Here is a 24,857-nt window from a genome sequence, read left to right as displayed (position 1 = left end):
AAAACATGACATTAGGACATGTATACTCTTAATGAATGTATATTTTAATTTTCCTGATTAAGATTTTATTTTCATGGGCAGAGTTCCAGAAAAAAAAATTTCTATATTTTTTTAAAGGCAGTTGGTTTTCTACTTCTTAATGGACTCAACATTATGGTAAAAATTTCAGTAAGAAAAAATTGTTTTAATATGTTTTGATTTTGTATGTTTAGTAGATATATTAAGAAATGAGGTGAATAAATTACAGGGTTCATCGTATGTCCTTTATATACTATAAACCTAATTTTAATTTATTGTGTCAAGTATAGCATGATTAATATTTGTATCATTTGCTAAATAAAACATTACAGACAGCATTTTTGAATTTATAGTAAAGCCGCATAGTAGGTGGTTCTAATATTTATTAGTAGTCTAGTAAGTCTTCTGACCAGGCAGATTGTTAGGGGTGTAAACCTCCTGTCCATCTATGCACATTCTCTTCATGCAAGTTTTCAAGGTCATTACTTTGCAAATACTCATCCATTTTAGTATGTTTCATGATCTGGTATGCTGTATAGTCTGGATGCAACCACTGTGCAGATTTTACTGCTTAAAACAGTGTATCTGTTAGTCAGAGATTCTGCTGATAGAGCTTCTTAAGAGCCTTAGTCAAAATACTTTCAGGAAGCTTGTGGGTACAGTCCAGTAAACAGCGTTCTACTGTGAAAAGGATTTCTAAGTCTTTAGTACAAGAAGTGGGCAGACTTGTGTTTTTAGTTCCATCTTGACCATGCAGCACTTTAAGTAAGGTTAACCAAGGCACCAAGTGTACTTTCATAAGGTCACTGTTGAATCCTCTTGGTGGCTTTGATTCATACCAAAGGCAACTTACCTGTATTTTGTCACCTCATTTATTTTGTTTTTTCCCTACATACATGTAATTTCTTAGGAGGAGGAATTTTGTAGCGTTTTGCATTTGGGATTAGATTGCCAATAATTTTCTTAATGTTCTTTATATATTAGATGGATTCTTGATTTTTAAAAAGAATTTGTAATATTCATTACTTGAATATTATTAGATAGCTTTATAGGTATGTCATCTTGAAAATATACTAAAAGACGTTATATGTTTATGCCTGTAAAAACTAAAATGAATATTGATTTGAATCACAGCTTTATTTGATTTTATTGATCAAAAATCCACATTTTATTTTTAGTTTTATGTATTAATAAGCCGAAAATTCAAATGTGGCAGTTAAAAATGTATTTCTATATATATGAAATAACAATAAAGTTAATATTATTTGTTGAAGCTATAATGATTTTTTGGTTAATTTAAAAAAATCCCGTTTTAGTGGATTATCAGTAATACATTATAATTTTTATTTCTGAGTCATTAGAATCTATTTATTAAAAAAATCAAACAAGCAAACAAACAACAAACAATGTATTTGGAAAGGTATGGATTTAAAAAGTACCCTTCAAAATATTAGCATAAACCTTTTAGATGGGAGACAATTGAGTAGATGATTTAGGGTCTTGAAATTATTGGGTTCAGAATTTGAAAACATGTAATGACGATCATATTCCTGAAGTTATAGTTGAAGTGTTCACAACACCTAAATCTGATAGGATCTGAATATCAGAACTTAAAGAAAGAAAAAGAAAGGAGGAAATCTTTATATTTCTTGATGCGAGGTTTAGTCAGAGGATTATTGGCCATGAAGAAATGGGATTAAATACCTTTTAATAATTATTAAGTGTTGCCTAATGTCTTACTCTATAAAAATTAATATTGTTAAGCACTGTCTTTTGAAGTACACAAATGACTATAAAGAATTTTGCAAGGAAAATGAATAGACTACTGCCTGTTTATCTAGGGGCTTCTGAAACTATTTTATATACCTCTAGTGACGGCTAGCCCTTTCTTACCTGCTCAATTTGAGATGGCATTATAGGAGAATGATTTCAGCTTTGATCTAAAAAAGTTTAGATTTTTAAGAATTTGGGTTTATACAAGTTGTTGGACAAATCTTAGTCTGTGACATTTTGGTTTTCGAGTTCGCAGGGCTTTAAGAACATTTCGGTCATTACTCTGAGTGTTGAAAGTGTATGTCTGTGGGAATGATGACGGGTGATAAACTTCAGTAGCTCTCATTAAGGCTAATGGAAGTTCCTCATGGAAATCCTCTGCACAGTGGCAGGTAGAGCAGACCTAAGTACAAATAATGGAAAGATTGTAATACCAGCCTATCAAAATTTTGAGTTAAGGGTAAAACTTTGCTGGTTAATCCTGTGTCGTTTCTTTTCACTTGTGTAGTTAAATGGTGTGACTAATGTTCTCTAATTTTATTGTTATATTGGTATAAAAATCCATGTTTTTATATTCCTTTATTGTTTTTGAAATGAGATCTTTTTTTTCAGTTTAAAAGTTTTTACTTTTACTTTTTGTGATTTGCAGATCATTCAGAAGGTACTAATTGGCACTTTGGACAAAACTACATAGTTTTATGAGGAGAAATAGTTTGAAATGTTAAACTAAAAAGCATATCAGACATGGTCATTGACTTGTAGCTCAATCATTACTTGCATCGATAAAAGAGAATAGCTTATTGTGAATTAAATACTTTGCAAAATTCACAAAAGAATTTTAAAGATTGCCTTTTAGTGGTTTAGAATGCTTTTATAATGCTTCTATGGGGAAGAAGAATAGTTATGCTATTTCATTAAGGCTTTGGAGCACATAATTTGTTGCAATGGAAATACTTTGAACAGGTATGAATGCATACTATTTAGTGATATACTGATTATGTATCCTACATTAGTTCTGAACAGGGCTATCAAATGAGTTTATATTTTATGAGTTAAATTTGAAAATGTAATTTTTTGATTATGTTTATTACTATTATACGAGCATATAGTAGGTAACATTCAAATCAAAAAGTTTCATTTATTCGTGTTGAAATTATAGGTACATTTTTGTAGTCAGTTATTATTCTGTGAGTTTTAGAACCCATAGAGTTTAGAACCTATAGCAAAATTCATATGTGCAATTGTGTGGATTAGTATATAAAACTTTGTTACTTTTAAAGTATATATTTTACTTCATGCACATGTGCTTTATTATACTATTCTCTGAAACAATTGTTTTTTTTTAAGGCTTACATTTATAAACCAAATCTTACTTTACTTTCTTTTGTCGTGAAGGAAATTGTAAATGTGGTTACATGGAAATGAAGTAAAAGGATAAACCTGGATTCCCTACTATAATTTCTGACAACATTATTTTTGTAATTCCAAATGTCTGACCACAGGAGCCTGCAAAATAAAAAACAACTTGGGTTCAGAGTTTATCATTGTGACCCAGGGTTCTGTGAAAGTATATTCAGTTGTTACATTGTTACTTAATTTTTTGTATTCTTATGTTTATATATTTTTTATATTCTAGGAAACTTGAATGTTACTCTTCAGGTTTGGGATATAGGAGGGCAGACAATAGGAGGCAAGATGTTGGATAAATATATCTATGGAGCACAGGTATGACATGGATTATATGATTATTCCAATATTGAAAATACTCCCCTTTCAAACACACACATACACCCACACACACTTACACATGTACATATCCATTCTTTCTAACTTGAGTCTTATCTGATATGTAGGGAGACTAATTTTACATTTGTGCTCATTCTTTGGGTTCATTCTCTCCAGATTATGTTTGGAATGATTTGGGTGAGTGAGCTGGTGACAGTAATTGGTAAGAACTAGAAAACTCTTAACTTTTGTATGCTACTTACGAGATCTTCAAAAAGTTCATGGAAAGATTTTTATTATCTTTCAATTCTGTTTTTCCATGAATTTTTTGAAATACCCTTATGTGTTATTAGGTATTATTGTCAGCAGTTGAATAAATGCAGTGAAAAATGATATTTACTAGCTGATTTGGTTAGTGACTACTTTCATATGAACTGGATGAAAAATATAGAAGAGGAAAATTTAATTTAAAGTTTCAAGGACAAAAAGCATATCTATATATCTATATTTTTGTGCTATGAATTGGTCTACTAAATATTTATAGATTTTTGTATTTAATAGATATATTGATATTTTGTATCAGATATCTAACTATGAATACTTATATGTATGAAGCAATAGAATAATGTAATATGATAATATATTTTCAGAAGAAAGTCTATGTATAGCAAGAAAAATCAGAGTCTGGCTGGTTAGCTCAGTTGGTTAGAGCTTGGTGTTACACCACCAAGGTTGAGGATTTGGATCACCATACCAACCAACTGCAAAAAAAAAAAAAAAGAAAAAAGAAAAAGCACTTGAATAGTTACATAAAAATGCTTTGGCAACATCAGTTTATATAGACAGAATTTACAAGTATTTAGATAAAATTATTATACAAGTAGAAAATATGCATGATAGTAATACATGTAAAAAAGTTAATTTCTCTCTGAACATGTTCAGTGAAGAATAATTGTCTTTTTAATGCTTTGGCAGATTGCTTTTGATTTAATGACAGAGACTTTAGAAATACAGTAATTCCATTGAATGTAATCATCTGATGAAGTAGCATATATGGTATACAGCTAAATATGAAGTACCTGGTGCTTACTGAGCTCTACGTAACACTCGATGTGCAGTTTTTATTTTTTTTTTTTATTTTTGCCTTTTTTCCTACTTTTAATTAGTGTGTATCTTCTACATCATCACGAGACATTGCAAGGATAATACACAAAATATTTATTTAGTTCTTTATTGGAGTTTGGTGTTTTAAGTGGGAGAAGCATAACTTGGTTGTGTAGAACTATGTTGCTTTTAAGAAATGAATCTGTTGGGCAGAGATAGAGAATGTTAAACACTCCACTACACAAAGGTTTGTTCTTAATCAATACCATTGCCTTAATTTTGGATGAAAAATAGATTCTGATTTATTTATTTGTTTGCTTGTTTTGGGTTTTTTTTTGGCAGCTGGCTGACATGGGATCTGAACTCTTAACCTTTGTGTTACAAGGTGGTGCTCTGGTGCTCAATTGGTTAATTGGGCTAACCGGACAGCCCCAGATTCTGATTTTTTTTGTAAAATATTCAGAGAAAGATAAATGATGCTAATCTGGTTCTGAGCCATGTATAAAGGTCGTAGAGTTTTTTTATGTTACTGACATATAGATTTGGATCTTAAAACTCTTTCTTGTTTGTCTTTTCTTCTGCGTTGTTCTTAGTCTCCTGCAAAACCTTTCTGCTCATGCTTAACATATTCATCTGTGATCATATAACTTTGATATTTAATGCTTGTTCATTTTTCTCTTAAAAGGTGCATTTCAGATGGTTGTGTCTGGCTTTTTTGTTTAATTTTTTCTGTTTTAAAGTGATTAGGTTTAAAGTGGAAACTAAGCTGAAGAAAATTTGCTGGACAGAGATTTGTGGGAAGCCATAGTCCTTATTTCTTTCCTCTTGGCTCCATAAAATCTATTTTCAAGGCCACATATAGGATTTTTTGAAAAGAGAAAATTAGATTGGTCTAACTTCTAATGATATTTGACTGTAGGATTCAAATAGAATAGCTTTTAATGATTTATAGGTATAGCTAGATTTAGTGGAGGACAGGAAAACTATACATCACAGGGTAAATAATCATATAAAATTCAATTAATACATTTTTCTTCACTTAAAAATTAGGGATATAATATTAAGCTCATGAGTTGGATTCTGTTAATTTGATCTTATTTCAAATCAATTAAGATTTTATCACTTAATTTATTTAAATTATTTAAAATTTATTACTATTATAATAAAATTACTATTGATATGAAAGTCACATAATATGAAATTAACCATTCTAAAGTGTATAATCAGTGGCATTTTGTACATTCAAAGTATTGTGTAACCATCCCTTAAATCAGTTTTTGACAGTGTATATTTTATGTTGTTAGATAGCTGCTTACAAACAGCAGTCATTAATGGGAAGATTTATAGAAATTTCAAAAATTTCCATCATTTCTGAGAGTAATTGAGTTTAGTAAGATGTTTGTGTTCTTTTCTAATGTGCTTCATTTCTTGAGAGAAAGTGAATGTTAATACTCTTTCTCAGAACTTGTCATTATAAGGCTTCTATCTTGAAGGTACCTTTTTTCCTCTTTTGCTGATGCTTTATATTTTATACATTTTACAGTTTCTATGACTGTTTTAAGCATATGCCCTGTTTTATTAAACAACAGTGTGGTACAGTATTTCTGAGAAATTCATGAACATTTTTATCTAATTACCTTAGGAAACTGAGCATTCTCAGATGATGAAATAAATTGATGATAATGTAATAAGTTTTTTCTGCTTTTCAGAGATTCTAAATTAAATGCTATATAAAATACATAAAGTACATTTACCAGTAGTCTATTTTGTTAAAATGTATATAAATTTTATATCCAGGCCAGAGAGCTCTGACTCATTATTTACTAGCATAATATGGACAAAATGTTACTTTTCAAAAACAATGCTTCCAAAAACATTCTAATAGCATTTTAATATATTTAGTAACATTATATGATATAAACATATCATTATTCTTTGAGGTAGATCTGTATTACTTCTAGAGTTGTAGATGCTTTTATTTCCCAACTCATGAAGATTGTTGATTTTGGTACACATGCCAGGACAGAAATCTTTCACAAATAGTGTTTTACAAACTGTTATGAGGACATCAGTTTAGTGTATTATTTAGGATTTTGTTTTAGGTTCTCTAATTTCTGTATTGTGTGTAGAAAGAATTATCTTATACATGTCTATGTTATGAAAGTAGCAAATCTGATTTTTTTAAAGCATTTCTTAACATCTAGGAAGAAGCTTATTTGTATGCAGGGAGTTAATTTAGATACAAATAAAACTAATTATTTTACTCTCTTCACTTTTCCCCCCAGGAACATTAAACTTTAGTAACAGTCTATTGCTCAAAACCAAATTGAATTGACACCCAAAAAATAATCAGTGAGGTATTTTGACAAGAATAATTTCTAAGAATTGAAATATGTCCCAGTTAAATTCCTACATTTTAAATTAACTTAAAAATTTTTCGGAGTTTTCAGAAAGATGTTATAGGCTATTTTTCATAGTGGTTAGGAGCAAATACACAGTGCATAGTGTTTAGTGCCCTGTAACCTGTGGCTAACAGAGGCTAATAACAAACCTCAGAGAAGGACTGGATGTTTCATTTTTGTAGCTCTTTCCATCCTGGAATCTAAGTGGTTTGCAAACACTGCCCCACTGAGCATAAACTCAATGAAATGTAGTCATTTGTGAGGTAGAACACAACTACTATTGTGTGCCAGTGCCCCGTACAGATGAGCCTGCCTGGTAACCACCAACAGAAGGGTGCCTGTATGACAATTGGGGAGAGAACACATCTCAAAACTACTCCCTGAGACCCTCTGCTGTCTTTTACATTGAATTTTTTAGTTGGATATTTGCCAATTTATAATTGATTATATATATAGACCTCTTTTGCATGAATGTTTCTTACAGGTTGTACATATACAGCAGGGTGTAGATGTTGTATGGCTATTGTATAATCTCCATGATTTAATTTATTTCTATAAATAATTAAAAACTTAAGTAGATTATTTGTCTTGTAGATAAGCAAGAAAAAAATTACCTTTATTTGAGAGAACTTTTTAGTTTTGAGAAGGTTAAATCGTGTATGTACTGTGTTTAGCACCTATTAACTTGTACATGTTTCCATCAGTGCTTGTTCTTTTAAAACTCTATCAATTATTACTTTGAAAATGTTATCCATTTGATTTACTGACTTACTATGCTTAGTAGATATGGTGATAAGAGAAATAGATGAAAACAAGGTACTACATAAAGAAACCTTATATAATTACTAAATGTCTTGATGTTTACAAGGATAGGGGTTGATAGTATCTTCTCGAAACTGAAGGACAACAGAAGGGGAAAAGTGTAGTTAAGAAATAAAAAAATGGAAGAAATTATAGTTGAAAAATTTGAAGATATAGAAGGACTTATCAAACTTGAAATCTGATTTCCAAAAGTTGTGTAAAAAGTTTTGGAAAGAAGAGGAGCAGTTGGAAGGTAAATTGGGAAGAAGCACCACAGGGTGGTATGGGGATGAAGACCATAGGAGAAAGATAAATGGCAGATAGAGGAGTGATAACAACAAATATTTAGGACGTGAGGTATGGTGATGGGTTTAGAAGGCCATGAGATTGCCATGAAAATTAGATCCAGGAGTCTTCAAGTAGATGATTCTTAGACTGCAGTTGAGGCCAAAATGTGTTGTTTCTGAGGGAGTTGTACTTTTTGTGGCTGGGAAGATTTTGATAGTTTTATGGAAGAAGTCAGAAGAGTTCTAGATTGATATGATGAAAGACTCAGAGATTTGAGGGTGTTCCTATTATAGGCTCCCTAAGAGGTGAGCGAGTACTTAGAGGTCTGGTTTTTTTGCACTAATGGTGGTGGTTAGAGGCCCTGGGAGTAAATAGTTTTGGTAATGTGTGTCTTTCAAAGAATCAGTCCATTTCATCTATATTAAAATATGTGGCCATAGAGTTGTTCATATTATTATGCTTTTAATGTCTTCGAGATTAGTAGTGCTGACCCTTCCTTCACTTCTGATATTGGTAATTGTGTGTCTTTTTCTGTTTTCTTTGGTTAGTCTGGTTAGAGGTTTCTAAATTTTTTGATCTTTTTAAGGAAACAACTTTTGGTTTTGTTGATTTTGTCTATAGTTTTTCTCTTTTCAGTTTTGTTGATTTCTGCTCTAAATTTTATCATTATTTTCTTCTGCTTGCTTTATGCTGAAATTGCTCTTTTTCTCTAGTTTCCTACAGTGGAAGCTTAGATTATTGATCTTCTTTTCTAATATATGAACATAATGCTAAACATTTTTCTGTAAGCACTGCTTTTGCTGAATCCCACAAGTTTTGATAAGTCGTATTTTTATTAGCTCAAAATATTTCAAAATTTCTTTTGACCCTGCTTTGATCCATGTTATTCAGAAGTATGTTGTTGTTCTCCAAATATTTTGAGTTGTTCAGGCTATCTTTCTGTTATCGATTTCTGGTTTAATTATATTGCAGTTTGAGAACATGCTTTGTATGATTTCTATTCTTATAAATTTGTTAAGGTATGTTTTATGGCCCAGAATGTAGTCTGTCTTGGTGATTCATGAAAGCTTGAGAAGAGTGTGTATTCTGATGTTACTGGATGGAGTGTTCTATAAACGACAATTAGATGAAGTTGATCGTTAGTTTTGTTCAGGTAAACTGTATCCTTACTGATTTTCTGTTTGCTTTATGTGTCAATTGATGAAAACAGGGAATTGAAGTCTCTCAACTGTATTAGTGGATCTGTTGATTTGGAACTCCTTACAATTCTATTAATTTTAGCCTCATATATTTTGATGCTATTGGTAGGTGCATAAACACTGAGGCTTGTTATGTCTTCTTGGAGAACTGACCTCTTTATCATTATGCCAGTCTTTATACTTGGTAATTTTGCTTATTATGAAGTCTGATTTGTCTGAAATTCATATGGCTACTCCAGCTTTGTTTTTATTAATGTTTTCATGGTATATTTGTAGCCCTTTACTTTTAATCTGTGTGTGAGTTTCCTGTAGGCAATGTATATTTTAGTTTCATTTTTTCATCCACTCTGACAATCTTTGTCTTTCAATTGGTGTATTTAGATCATTCACATTTAAAGTGATTATTGATACATTTGGGTTAACATCTGTCATTCTTATTTTCTATGCACTTGTTTTTTCCCCCCTTACTTTTTCTGCCTTCTCTGGCTTTATCTGAGCATTTTATCTCCTCTCTTATGTCAATTATACTTAAAAAATTTTTTTTTAGTGATTTCTGTATAGTTTGCAATATGCATTTTTAACTAATCTAAGTCTACCTTCAAATAACATTATATTGTTTCATGTGTAGTGCAGGTACCTCATAAAAGAATATTCTCAATTCACCTTCTGTTCCTTCCGGCAAAGCTGTTATTCATCTCAATTATCCCTGTTCTATAATTAGCCAATATATTGTTACTATTTTTACTTTACACAGTTACATTTTAGATTAACAATAAGAAAAATAAATGATTATAATTTATTCCTTCTCGAATACTCTTTTTTTCTTTCTTTCCTTCCTTCCTTCGTTTCTTCCTTCGTTCCTTCTTTCTTTCATATTCTGTATGATTCCATTTTTTTTATTTTTAAATTTATAGTGAATTGACAATTTATAATTGTATGTATTTATGGGGTACAAAGTGATATTATGAATTATGACTACAATGTGGAGTAATTAATTCAAATAGTTAACATATTCATCACTCCAAATACTTATCATTTTTTGTGTGTTGAGAACATCTGAAATTTACACTTTTAATAATGTTGAAATGTACAGTACAATATTGTTAACCATATTCACCATCCTGGGCAATAGATCTAAAAAAAAGAAAACTGTACTCCTCCTGTCTAACTGACATTTTGTACTCTTTGACCATCATCTTGCTGGTCCCCCAACCCCCAGCTGGTGTAATCACCACTCTGCTCTCTGCTTCTATGAGTTCAATTGTTTCAGATTTCACATGTAAGTGAGAAGATATGTATTTGTTTTTCTGTACCTGGCTTATTTCACTTAGCATAACATTTTCTAATTCTATGCATGTTGTTGCAAATGACAGAATTTACTTCTTTTTTGAGGCTGAATAGTATTCCATTTGTATATATACCACATTGTCTTTCTTTCTTTCTCTGTTGGTGAACACTTAGGTTGATTCCATAACTTGGCTATTGTGAGTAGTGCTGCAGTGAACATGGGATTGCAGACATCTCTTTGACAAACTGATTTCAAATCTTTTGGGTAAATACCCAGGAGTGAGTTTAATGGATCATATGGTAATTCAATTTTTAGTTTTTTTGAGGAGGCTCCATACAGTTTTTCATAATTTCTGTACTAATTTACATTCTCACCAACAATGTACAGTGGTTCACTTTTGTTCATATCCTTCCTGGCCAACATTTGTTATCTTTTGTCTTTGATACTAACCATTCTGACAAGTGCGAGGATTTCTCATTACGGTTTTAATTTGCATTTCTTGGATGATTAATAATGTTGAGCATTTTTTCATTTATCTGTTGGCCATTTATGTGTCTTCTGAGAAATGTCTCTTCAGGTCCCTTGCCCATTTTTTAATTGGGTTTTTTCTTTTTTTGCTGTTGGGCTGTTTGAGCTTCTTGTATATTTTGGATATTGGTCCCCTTATTGGATATATTTTTTCCCAATCTATAGGTTGTCTCTGCACACTGTTAATTGTTTTTTTTTCCCCCTGTGTAGAAGCTTTTTATTTATTTATTTAATTTTTATTGAAACATGATTGATTATATATATCTGTGGGGTACAGCATTGAGTAACAATTCCTGTGTGCAATATATGTTGCTCAAATCAAGATAATTAAGGTATTCAGCATTACACAATGTAATCTTTCTTTGTGGCCCTTTATCAGTTTCTCACTAACCCCTCATGGTCTCCCAATTTCCCACCTCTGGTAACTTCAGTTCTGTTTTCTCCTTTTGGAAGTTCAATGTATTATTGTGTATCTTCCTTTTCTTTCTTTTTTAAAAATTTATTTGTTTATTTTTTGGGCTCCCATTTATGAGTGAGGACATGTGGTATTTCTCTTTCTGTGCCTCTTATTTCACTTAACATAATTCTCTCTAAAGTTCATCCATGTTGCTGCTAATGGCAGGATTTCGTGGGGTTTTTTTTGTGGCAGAATAGTATTCCATTGAGTATATGTACCACATTTTCTTTATCCAAGCATCCGTCTATGGACATTTAGGTTGGTTCCAACTCTTGGCTATTGTAAATGGAGCTGTGATAAACATTGAAGTGCAGGTATCCCTTCGATATGATGATTTCCAGTCCTTTGGGTATACACTCAGCAGTGAGATTGCTGGATCATATGGCAGTTCTACCTGTAGTTTGAGGATCCTCCGTAAGTTTTCCATAATGGCTACACTAATTTACAATCCCACCAACAGTGTAGGAGGGTTCCCCTTTTTCTGCCTCCTTGTCAGCATTTGTTATTCTCTGTCATTTTCATTATAGCCACTCTAACAGGGTTGAGATGTTATTTCAGAGTGGTTTTGATTTGCATTTCCCTGATGCTTACTGATGTTCAGCAGTTTTTCATGTGTCTATTGACCATTGGTATATCTTCCTTTGAGAAATGCCTATTCAGCTCCATTGTCCATTTTTTAGTTGGGTTACATGTATTTTTGTTGTTGAGTTCCTTGTATATTCTGGATAGTAATCACTTGTCAGATACATAGTTTGCAAATATTTTCTCCCATGCTGTAGGGTGTCTTTTTGCTCTGAGAATTGTTTCTTTTGCTGTGCAGAAGCTTTTTAATTTGATAGAATCCCATTTGTTTATTTTTTGTTTTGTTGCCTGTGCTTTTGGGGTCTTATTCATAAAGTCTTTGCCCAGTCCTACTTCCTGAACTGTTTCCCCTTTTTTTTTTTTTTTAGGAATTTTATAGTTTCAGGTCTTATATTTAAGTCTTTAATCCATTTTGAGTTGATTTTGGTGGATGTTGAGTGATATGTGTGTAGGTTCATTCTTCTACATGCGGATGCTCAGTTATCCCAACACCATTTGTTGAAGAGGCAGTCTTTTCACTGATGTGTGTTATTGCTGACTTTGTCAAAGTTCAGTAGGCTGTAAGTATGTGGGTTGAATTCTGGGTTGTCTAATCTGTTCCATTGGTATGAGTGTCTGTTTTTATGCCAGTGCCATGTTGTTTTGGTTACTATAGCTTTGTATTATAATTTGAAGTCAGGTGGTATTACATCACTGGCTTTATTTATTTATTTTTTTGCTCAGGATTGCTTTGGGTATTCGGGGCCATTCCATATTACTGCTAGGATTATTTTTTCTATTTCTGTGAAGAATGTCTTTGCTATTTTGATGGGGATTGCATTGAGTCTGTAGGTCACTTTGGGTAGGATGGACAATTTTACAGTGTTAATTCTTCCAATCCAAGAATGTGGAATGTCTTTCCATCTTTTTGTGTCCTCTTTAATTTCTTTCAACAGTGTTTTGTAGTTCTTGTTGTACAGATTTTTTACTTACTTGATTAAGTTTATTCCTTGGTATTTTATTTTTTGGTGACTATTGTCAATGGACTTGCTTTCTGGGTTTCTTTTTCTGCTAGTTCATTATTGTAGTATAAAAAGACTACTGATTTTTGCACGTTGATTTTGTATCCTTCAACTTTACTGAAATTGTTTATCAGTTCTAAGAGTTTTTGGTAGAGTCTAGGTTTTTCTATATATGGGATCACATCATCTGTAGACAGGGACAGTTTGACTTCATTTTTTCCAGTCTTTATTTCTTTCTGTTGCCTGATTGCTCTGGCTAGTACTTCCAATACTTTGTTAAATAGGAGTGGTGGGAGTGGGCATCCTTGTCTTGTTCCTGTTCTTAAAGGAAAAGTTTTCAGCTTTTTCCCATTCAGGATGATATTGGTGGTGGATTTGTTGTATATGGCTTCTATTTTGTTGAGATATTTTCCTCTGTAACTAATTTTTGGAAAGTCCTTATAATGAAGGGATGTTGAATTTTGTCAAATGCTTTTTCTGTATCTATTGATATAATCATATGGTTCTTGTCCTTGATTGTGTTGATGTGATATATCACATTTATTGATTTGTGTATGTTGAACCATCATTGCATCCCTGGGATGGATCCCACTTCATCATGGTGTATAATTTGTTTGATGTGTTACTGTATTCTGATTGCTGATATTTTGTTAAGGATTTTTGCATCTATGTTCAACAAAGTTATCATCCTGTAGTTTGTTTTTTTGTTGTATCTTTGTCTGATTTTGTTATCATGGGGATGCTGGCCTCATAGAATGAATTTGGGAGAATGGCCTTTGTTTTAATTTTTTGGAATAGTTTGAAGAGAATTGGTATTAATTCCTCTTTAAAGGTTTCACAGAATTCAGTAGTAAAGCAATCTGGTCCTGGGCTTTTCTTTGTTGGGAGACTGCTGATTACTGCTTCAGTCACATTGCTTGTATTGTTTTGTTTAGTTTTTCTACATCTTTATATTTCAGTCCTGGTAGTTTGCACAGGTCTAGAGATTTATCCATTTCCTCCAGGTTTTCAAATTTGTTGGCATATAGTCATTTATGGTAATCTCTTTGTACATAAGAGGGACATGAGTTGTGGGGGGCCAGGGGTGGAATGATAGAGTTTGGATATATTGTCCCTTCAAAGTTCATGTAGAAATTTGATCCCCAATCAGTGGCTGTATTGGGAGCAGTTTGGGTTATGGGGGCAGATCCCTTATGAATAGATTAACACCCTGGGTGGGATTGTGAGTGAGTTCTCACTGTTAGTTCGGGTGAGAGCTGGTTGTTTAAAGGACCTTGGCATCTCCCCTCTCCCTCTCTCGCTCTCTTTTGCCATGTGATTTGTTTGTACTTGCCTGCTACCCTGCTGCTTTCTGCCACGAGTAGAAGCAGCCTGAAGCCCGTGCCTGATGTAACTGTCCCAGAATCATAAACCAAATACACTTCTTTTCTGTGTAAATTACCCAGTCTCAGGTATTTTGTTATAGCAACACAAAAATGTACTAGTGCAGTCTCTAATGATTCTTTGTATTTCTGTGGTATCAGGTGTAATGTCTCCTTTTTCATTTTTGATTTTTGTTATTTGGGTTGTCTCTCTTCATTTTTTAGTTAGCCTAGCTCATGGTTTGTCTATTTTATTTACCTTCTCAAAACAATGTTTTGTTTCATTGAGTTTTTCTGTCTGTTTGTCTGTTTTTTTAGGTCTTACTTGGGTCTCTATTTCACGAAGTTCTATATTATTTCTTTTTGTCTACTGATTTGGAGTTTAGATTGTTCTTGTTTTTCTCTTTCTTTGAGGTGTAGCATTAGTATGTTTATTTGAAATCTTTCTATTCTTATGATGTAGTGATGTAAGCATTTATTATAATAAACTTCTCTCTTAGTATTGCTTTTGTTGTATCCCACAGGTTTTAGTATGATCTATCTTTATTTTCATTAGTTTCAAGAAATTTTTTGATTGCCTGTTTAATTTCTTCTTCCGTTCAGGAGAATGTTGTTTTATTTCCATTTATAGTTCCCAGAGTTTCACTTGTTACTGATTTCTAACTTTAATCCTTTGTGGTCTGAAAAGATACTTGAAATGATTTCAGTTTTTTAAAATTTGTTGAGACTTGATTTCTGAGCTAATGTGTGGTCTGTCCTGGAGAATGTTCCATATGCTGTTGAGAAGAATATATATTCTGTAGTTGTTGGATGAAATGTTCTGTAGATATCTGAAAAGTCCAATTGGTCTAACCTGTAGTTTAAACCCTGTGTTTCTATGTTGACTTGTTGCCTAGGTGACCTGTTAAGTGTTGAGAGAGGGATGTTCAAATTGTCAGCTATTATCATATTGGGGTCTATGTCTATCTTTCTGTCTAATGGTCTTTGTTTTATATATGTTGGTGGCTCTGGTGTTGGGTGCATATGTATTTAAGATTGTTATGACTTCTTGCTGGATAGATCCATTTATCATTACACAATGGCCTTCTTTGTCTTTTCATGGTTTTTGGTTTAATGTCTGTTTTATCCAATGTAGGAATAGCTACCCCTGCTTGTTTTTGGTTTTCATTTGCATGGCGTATTAGATTGAATTATGTCCCCCCAAAACTCACTGAAACTTGAATTGTGTCCTGCAGGTTTTATGTATTAGAAACTTGGTCCCCACTGTGACTGTTAAGAGGTTTGAAGTCCTATTACGGTAATTGAAAGGTGGAGCCTTGAAGAGATTATTAAATTGTAGAACCATGCCATAGTGAATGGATTGAAAATGGTGGTCAGGGGCATGGTTCTCAGGGCTTTAAAAGAAGAGAGAAGAGAATCTCTGCTCTCTCTGCTTCCACCATCTTGCATTGTGAGATCCCTGGATACTGTTGCCACCACTAGATGGACTTTGGACTTCCCAGCCTCAGAAACTGTAAGTAATACATTTTATTTTCTTTGTAAATCACCCAGTGTTAGGTATTTTGTTATATGCAACAGAAACAGGCTTATATAGATGGTGTATTTTTTTCCGTCCCTTCTCTTTTAGTCTGTGTGTATCTTTAGAGGTGAGGTGAGTCTCTTGTAGACAGCGTACAGTTGGGGCTAATTTTTATTCCAGTAAGTCAATCTGTGTCTTTTGAGTGTGAAATTTAATACATTTACATATAGTCTTGTTATTGAAAGGTACTGTCTTACTCCTGGCCTTTAATTGCTTTTTATATGGTTGATTTAAATATATTTTGTTCCTTTCTTTTTCTTATTATTGTCTTTGTTGTTGTTTTTTGATGTATGGTTTCTTTCTCTTTCTTGTTTGCACTATCTGTTCCACTAATGGTGTTTGTGTTTTTTCATTTATTCATGGTGGTGGTTATTGTTGTTTGGATTCCAGATGTAGGACTCCCTTAAGGATTTCTTGTAGAGCTGGTTGTGTGGTGATGAACTCCCACAGGTTTTTTTTGGTCTGGAAAATACATTTTTTCCCCTTTCTTTCTGAATGATAGCCTTGGTGGGTATAGAATTCTTGGCTGACAGATTTTTTCTTTTAGTACATTGAATATATCATCCCATGTCTTCTTGTCTGTAGGGTTTCTGCTGAGAAGTCTGCTGTTAGTTTTATGGTGATTCCCTTATAGGTGACTTGATACTTTTCTCTTGCTCTTTTTAGGATTCTCTCTTTGTCTTTGACTTTTGACAGTTTGACTACAGTGTGTCTTGGACAGGACCTTGTTGGATTGAAGCTGTTAATCTGTTTGGAGATCTTTGAGCTCTGGAATCTGGAAGTCTGTATCTCTAGTAATACTGGGAAGTTTTCTGCCTTTATTTCATTGAATATGTTCTCATTGCCTTTTCCTTCCTCCTTCCCTTTTGGAACACCCATGATTTGGATGTGTGTGTGTGTTTGTGGTTAAGGTTGTCTGCTACCTCTCAGATTTTCTTAATTTTTTTTTTAATTCTCTTTTCTTTTTATTTGTCTGCTTAGGTTATTAAAAAAAAGAAAAACTGCCTTGGAGAGCAGAAATTCTTTCTTCTGTTTCCTCTGGCCTGCTGCTTGTGCTCTCAGTTGTAGTTTTTATTTTGTTGTATGAGTCTTTCAGTTCCAGGAGTTCTGCTACATCCTTTTTTATAGTTTTATCTCTTTGTAAATTTTCCCCTTCATGTCCTGGATTGTTTTGCTCATTTCATTGTATTGTCTGGGACTTCTTGTTTCTCACTGAGTTTCAGTAAGATTGTTACTCAGAATTCCCTTTCATACATTTTAAGATTTTCATGTTGTTTAGGGTCTGGTATTTGAGGATTATAGTTTCCTTTGGTAGTGTCATATTTTCTTTTCTGGTATTTCTAGTATCCCTGTGTTGATGTCTAGTCATCTGGTGAAGCAGTTTCTTTTTCTTTTATTCCGGGGTTCCCTTTGAAAAGAGAGACTCTCTCCTGTAGAAATGTTATATATTGCCCATTGGGTGGGGTGTTTTAGTTTTGATTCTGCGTAAACTCCATAGTTTAAGTAGTTCTGGGTAGACTCATTTGTTCCCATTAGAGTCTTTAGTTCTGGGCAGACTCAGTAGTTCCAAGGGGGGCTGGCAGGTAAGTCTGTTTCTGGGGCATGTGGACAGCTGTGGCACCTGAGGCTGCATGGGCAGCTGGGACCATGAGGGTGCCTGGGACTGTGTGGTGGCTGGATGTCTGGGGCCGTGTGGGTGGTTGGGGTGGCAGGGACTGTGTGTGCAGCTGGATGACTATATCCATGCAGGTGGGCTGGACCCTTGCAGGCAGGTAGAGCCATGCAGGCAACTGGGTAGTTGGGGCCACGTGAGTGGCTAGACGTTTGGGCCCACCTGGGTGCATGGGGCTGCACTGGTGGCCTTGTGGGTGGAGCTGTGTTGACAGCTGGATGGCTGGGCCAGTGTGGGTGGGTGGGGCCATGTGAGCAACTGGGCAGTTGGGGTCACATGTGCAGTTAGATGGCTGGGCCTACATAGGTGGGAGGGGTACATGTGTGGCTGGGGCAGTGTGGGCCATGGGAGTGGCTAAATGGCTGGACCGATGCAGGCTGTTGGAGCTGCATGGGCAGTTGGGTAGTTGGGGCCACAAGATGGCAGTTGGTGGCTAGATGGCTGGGCCCAGGTGGGCAGGTCGGTGGGTCTGTGTGGGTGGTCTGGGCTGCGTGGTAGGATGAGTTGCACAGGAAGGACTCCTATGTGGGGAGTGGGGCCACGACTTTGGGATTAGACAATGGCACAGGCTACTGCAGCAGTAGTGGGGGCAGTTGAGGCAGGAGCATGCTGAGGTTTACTGCTGGGATGTGCTCATGTCCATGCTGAGGTTTACTGGTGGGATGTGCTCATGTCCAAGTAGATTCTTTCTGTTGCAAGGGGGAATTCCTTCTGGATGACCCTGGTCTTGCAAGCCATGGCATCAGCTGAAGCTGCATGCCTCTTTCTCTTCTATACCACCCTGCTTGGTTTTCATGCTCTATAGGGTTCTCACCAGGCTCCTGATGCCCTCACACGCTCTCCCCCAAATGCACGTTCTCCCAGAAGCTTTTTAGTTTGATCTAATCCCATTTTTTCTTTTTGCTTTTGTCCCTGTGCTTTTGAGGTCAAATTCAAAAAATCATTGCCCAGACCAATGTTGTGTACTTTTCCTTATGTTTTCTTCTAGTAGTTTTACAGTTTCTGGTTTTACGTTTATATCTTTAATTTATTTTGAGTTGTTTTTTTTTTTTTTTTTTTAAAGATGACCTGTAAGGTGATCTTAACCCTTGACTTGGTGTTGTCAGCACCACGCTCAACCAGCGAGCCAACTGGCCATCCCTATATGGGATCCGAACCCGGGGCCTCGGTGTCACCAGCACCGAACTCTCCCGAGTGAGCCATGGGCCAGCCCTTGAGTTGATTTTTGTATATGGTGTGAGATGAAGGTCCAGTTTTATTCATCATGTCAATATCTAGTTTTCGCAGTACCATTTATTGAAGAGTGTATCCTTTTCCTATTGTTTATTCTTGGCACCTTGACTGTACATGCATGGTTCATCTCTGGGTTTTCCATTCTGTTTCATTGGTCCGTGTGTGTGTGTGTGTGCGCGCGCGCGTGTGTTTCAAGTACCATGCTGTTTTAATTACTATAGCTTTCTGTTATAGTTTGAAATCAGGTAGTAGGATGCTTCCAGTTTTGTTCCTTTTGCTTATGATTGCCTTGGTTATTTTTTTCTTTCTTTATTTTTGGTACTTATTTTTTCTGATGTGAAACTTAGTTTCTGACCCATATTATTTTCCTTCTCCTTGATGGACCTCTTTTGATATTTCTTGCAGAGCAGTTTGCTAGCAATGAATTGCCTCAGTTTTTATTTTTCTGAGAAAGTCTTTATTTCTCCTTCTCTTCTGAAAGATAGTTTTACTGGATATAGAATTCTAGATTGGTTGGTTTCTTTCTCTCGACACTTTAAATATTTCACTTCATTGTCTTATTTGTGTGATTTCTGATGTGAAATTTTAATAATTTTTATCCTTTTTTTAAATATAGATAAGGCATTTTTTCCCCTCCTAGCTTCTTTCAAGATTTTCTCTGTCTTTAGTGCACTTTAAATATATGGTATGCCTAGGTATAGAATTTTGTTGGTATTTATCATATTTGGTGTTCTCTGAGATTCTTCTGAGATTCTTGGATATGGGCTTTGGTGTGTATAGTTAATTTTGACCATTTCTTGGCCAGTATTACTTCAAATATTTGTTTAGCTCAATTCTCTTTTCTTCTGGTATTCCAATTATGCGTATGATGCACCACTTGGAATTGTTTAACTGTTCTTTGATGGTCTGTTTATTATTATTATTATTGTTTTATTATTATTTTTCATTTAAGTTTTGTAAGTTTCTATTTAACCATCTTCAAGCTCAAGGATTCTTTCCTAGGCTGTATCCAGTCTACCAATGTGTCCAACAATGGCATTCTTAATTTCTGCTACATTATTTTTGATATCTAGCATTTTCTTTTTATTCCTTAGAGTTTCAGTCTCTCTGCTTACATTATCCACCTGTTCTTGCATATTGTCTACCTTTTGTATTAGAATCCTTAACATACTGGTTAAAGTTATTTTAAATTCCTTTTCTGGTAATTGCAAAATCTGTGTTATATCTTCATCTGGTTCTGATGCTTGCATTTTCTCTTCAAACTGTCTTTTGGAATACTTGTCCTTTTTTACTGAAAGTTGGACATAATGTATTCCGTAATAAGGATTCAGGTAAATTGCCTTTAGTATGAGGTTTTATGTTGATTTGGCCAAGGTTGTGGTGCATTTAATGTTTGTTGTAGCTGTAGGTACCAGAGGCATCAAATTTCTCTAGTGTTCTTGTTTTTCCTCACCTTCATTTTTGTATATTTAAAAAAAAAAAAAGCAAAATAAAAAACCTTAGTTGAAGTGTGTGTCTGGCTGCTTTTAGCTGAAATCCACTGCTGTTGCACTGGAGCCTGCTGATGTGTTGGGAAAGTATGGGGGAGGGAAGCATTCTGTATTCTTAAAATATAGTATCAGTCTTTTAGTGGGTCAATATTGCTGGGCTGTGACCTTCACAAGTGTTTCTTAGCTCTTCCCACTTACGTGAGAAAGAATGGCTAGAAGGGGCTGGAGTTGGAAACTTCTCCTTCCCATGCGATATATGACTGTGATTAAGCCTTTCTCTTGGAAAGTATGCCTTTTTTATGGATAACACTCTGGGCATATTTCACAATGATTACTTTCTCCCTCCTCATGCCAGAATCATGAGGGGATCTTTCTTGGCTTTTCAACATGAGGATCTGGTAGAGTTCTTGGAGGTAAAATCCATGGAAGTGTGGAGGTGTCCCTAAGACTGGGCCCCTGGGAGTTTCCCACTGTCAAGTTAAACTACACAGTCATCTTCCAGCAGTTTGCCAGAATTACCATTTAGGTGTTCCTATCATTTGCTGCCTCTAGTGGCTTCTGCTTTGTGTATGCAGATATGGGCTGTGACTCTCTAGTTGTCTGTCTCTCCAGATATCAGGGTGACAAGTTGCCCTACAATTTCAGTTCTCTGATGAGTCCAAGAAAAGTCACTGAGACTTCCAAGTTCCTTACACGTTGGAGCCGAAATCACAGATCCTTTTGTATCTTAATATTTTTGATTTTCTAATTTTTCCTTCTCAGATTTTCACCACTGATGAAAGGTCAAAACTGGTACTAATTATGATGGTAAGGGCAAAGATGAAATAATAGTTTTTACATTAAGTGATATTGAGAATACGAACTGAGAGATGTTTTGGGTTGGTGGATTGCTAGATTGGTGAATAGGAGTTTATCCTTCTATCTTTTTTTACGAGTCCTGAAAGGTTCATAGGAATCATTGACTGGAAAATATTGGGACACATTGATTTACATTAGGGATTGGCAGACTTTTATTATACTGAGCTAGATAGTAAATATTTTAGGCTTTGCATGCCATATTATCTTTGTTTCAACTACTCATCTCTGCAGTTGTAGCACAAAAACAACCATTGATAATTTTTAAACAAATGAGTGCGACTATGTTTCAGTAAAAGTTTATCTACAAATATAGACCAGGGCTAAATTTTACCAGTGGGCCAGAGTTTACCAACCTCTGGTTTAGATCAATGGATTTTAATTTTTGTTGCATATCGGTGATCTAGTACTGATTATCAGTAGATGATGGCCATGTTTATTTGTAAGTATTTTATCATATTCAGATATTGTCACATTTTGGGGATGAAGATTTTCCTGTTTTAACAGAGGGTTCCAAAAATCTTAAGGCATCATAGTTCTAGGCTCTATTTATGAGTGTAAAACCAATCTCAAAAGAAGCCATGAGAATGCAATTCTTGTTCACTCAGAATAATAATAGCAACTGAAAAATCCCCTGCAATTGTGTAGTATGTTACTTTAAAAATAAGTCTACTTTTATTATTTCACTTTATCATGTAGGCATTTCAGGTATTTTAAAAGTGAGATTATAGAAGCGTTGTCCAAGATCAGTAGATGGTGGGTCCAGAACTGGAATCCAACAGCAACCTGACTTCCAGGGGAGAGCTCTTTTCAACAAACAATATATAAGTATCACTCATGGCAACTGGAGGTTGGCTCAGTCGATTGAAGATTAGCCTTCTTCAGAGGTCAGTTCTGGGGCTTTATTCTTAGTAAGGAAAGTGAGATTATGCTCATTATTTCAGATAATTCTTGTGTTGGGTGTTATTTCAAAGCACCTTGGAAGACAAACAGAAATAGATGTCTTGGTTACCAAAATCGATCAGACAAGTGATTTTGCATAAAAATTATAGAATATTTAAACTGAAAGGAATCTTAGAGACTAACTCAAAGATCTCAATTTAAAGACAAGAAAACCAAGACCCAGAGAAGCTAGGTGACTCAGGGCCCAGGGTGGTTAAATAAAAGATCATAGTATTGGAGGCCATAACAGCAGTAAGCTAGAGCTGGCTTGTTCTAGCTTCAGAGAGTCAATTGTTAAATTTTCAGCAATTTTTGTGAGTCAGATGTTGAATACATTCATGAATAAAAATTATATGTAGGGTTCTATATGCTCAAAATGCATCACTTCCTAATTATTTTACTATATATTTCTGTTGTCTATGCTCTAGAGGTTATTTACATCGAGTATATCTGTATAGTGGAAATGCTATGTAATGGTGTCTTACCCAACTCTGTGTTCAGTTTGATAACTTCAAAATGGCCACAGGGGAGTATTTATACCACAGAAATTGGCAAACATTACAAATAATACTCCCACCTCCACCCCTGATGTGTTCTGAACCCTAAGCCAGTTAATTGATATTTACTAGCATATTACTGGCCATGCCTACTGTGTCATGTACTTGTCTATGTGTCTGGTTTTGCTTCAAGACGGTGAGCTCCTTGTGGTTTAGAGCTTATATCCCTAGCATCCAGCACAGTGCTTATAGTTGGCAGACAAATGTTTTTAGTCATTTAGTCCTTGATTAAAATCCTGGCTTCATCACTTACCTATCTATTTGCGTGACCTTGGTTATTTTGACTTCTGTTTAACAGTAAAATAGGAATAATAATACCAACCTTTCATAATTGTTGTGAGGATTAATGAAAAGATCTAGATAAGTGTCTGGTACATAGTAGGTGCAAAAAAAATAGTTGACATTTATTACTATAACCTAAGAAGTACACATAATGATAACAGGGTCCAGACTTATACTGTATGTAGAGCTTTGTGTTAATTGTTTGATAACAAACTGGATGAGAATCAAGAAAGCGGTACTGTTATTTTTTTGTGTGTATATACTTCTCCTCCTTCCCCCACAAAATAATGGGATAAATTAAAAGGAATATGATATATAAGAGGCAGGAAGTAATCCCTCTGTTATATTTGGCTTTGCTCAGACTCTTATTACAGTATCACAACCAATTTCACATTGCTCATTTTAAAGAGGATGTCAAAAAACTATATGTGGGGTGCCCTGGGAAGAATCAACAACTTTGATTAAAGGGATAGAAAATAGGCCCTTTGAGGCAAGTTTAAGGAACTGAGTTTGTTTACCCTGGAAAGGAGACAGTAAAGGGGTTACTTAACTATCTTCAAGTGTGAGAAGGATTATTATAAGGAGGACACTCTCAAGATGTTCTCCAAATGCACACAGGACCGAAAGAGGAAATCAACATTTTATTTAAAGAAAATTGTGTTAGACACTGAAATTGACTATCAAGGGATGTCATGGAATCTGCAGTTTTGAAAAAAAAAAATTTAAAAAGTGGCAGCAGATGGTTATTTATTGAAAGGTTTAAATATTTGACCTCCTGAAAGTGAGAGGCAGGATTGTAGACCTTGCAGCCTTTTCCACTTCTGTGATGTGATTTTCTTATATTTACTGTAACTTACCAAGTATATCCCAGATATCTTATTGGGAAACCACTTACAATTTTGATAAAATTATACTTTAGCTTGCTTTGTATCTTAATTGCTGAATTTATCTTGTATGTAAACATTTAGTATTATCTGTCTGCTAGTAACTAATTTAAGTTGAAATCAGTTTGTATATAAAACACTCCACATTTGTATTTCTACACTCTACATGACATACTTGAAGCATTACTCAAGATGATTTTTTTAAATTAATATATCTTTTTTAAGTAGTGCATTACAAATATTCTGTAACTCTTTTGTGACAGGGAATCCTCTTGGTATATGACATTACAAATTATCAAAGTTTTGAGAATTTAGAAGATTGGTATACTATGGTGAAGAAAGTGAGCGAGGAGTCAGAAACTGAGCCACTGGTTGCCTTGGTGGGCAATAAAAGTAAGTTATTCCTGCTTATTATGTATAGTAGAGTTTAATAGTTGCTGTGGACTGAATGCTTGTGTTTCTCCTCAATTCATATGTTGAAGCCCTAATCTCCAAAGGCATGGTATTTGGAGATGAACTTTTTTTCTGCTGTTTGAGTATAGAGCAACAAGGTGGCTGTCTGAATATCAGGAAGAATACCCTCACCAAACACCGAATCTGCTGGCATCTTGATCTTAGACTTCCCAGTCTCCAGAACTGTGAGGAATGATGTTTGTTGTTTAGGCCACCAGTCCATGGCATTTTGTTATAGCAGCCCTAACTGAGAATTTACTAAGACATTTACCTATTCTGTAGTTTTTATTCCTGGAAAAAAGATTTGAGATTTTGAAGCAGATTTTCTGGAGCAAGCAAATTGAGTAGAAAATTCCTAAGGGTGTGTATAATATTTTAAATAA

The 24,857-nt window shown here is 34.5% G+C and overlaps 1 protein-coding gene across 1 annotated transcript in view; it reads left to right on the top strand.

Moving 5' to 3' along the window:
* RAB28 (RAB28, member RAS oncogene family) overlaps positions 1 to 24,452 on the top strand; it is a 31,576-nt gene extending 7,124 nt beyond the window's left edge. The window contains exons 3-4 of the mRNA XM_008586768.1: positions 3,428 to 3,516; positions 24,285 to 24,452. Coding sequence (XP_008584990.1) covers positions 3,428 to 3,516; positions 24,285 to 24,452 — 257 coding nt within the window. The remainder of the gene's footprint in view (positions 1 to 3,427; positions 3,517 to 24,284) is intronic.
* The last annotated feature ends 405 nt before the right edge of the window (positions 24,453 to 24,857 follow it).

Source organism: Galeopterus variegatus, unplaced genomic scaffold, assembly GCF_000696425.1.
Source record: "Galeopterus variegatus unplaced genomic scaffold, G_variegatus-3.0.2 Scaffold113, whole genome shotgun sequence".
Taxonomy (NCBI): Eukaryota; Metazoa; Chordata; class Mammalia; order Dermoptera; family Cynocephalidae; genus Galeopterus; species Galeopterus variegatus.
This window is presented reverse-complemented; position numbering and strand designations above follow the sequence as displayed.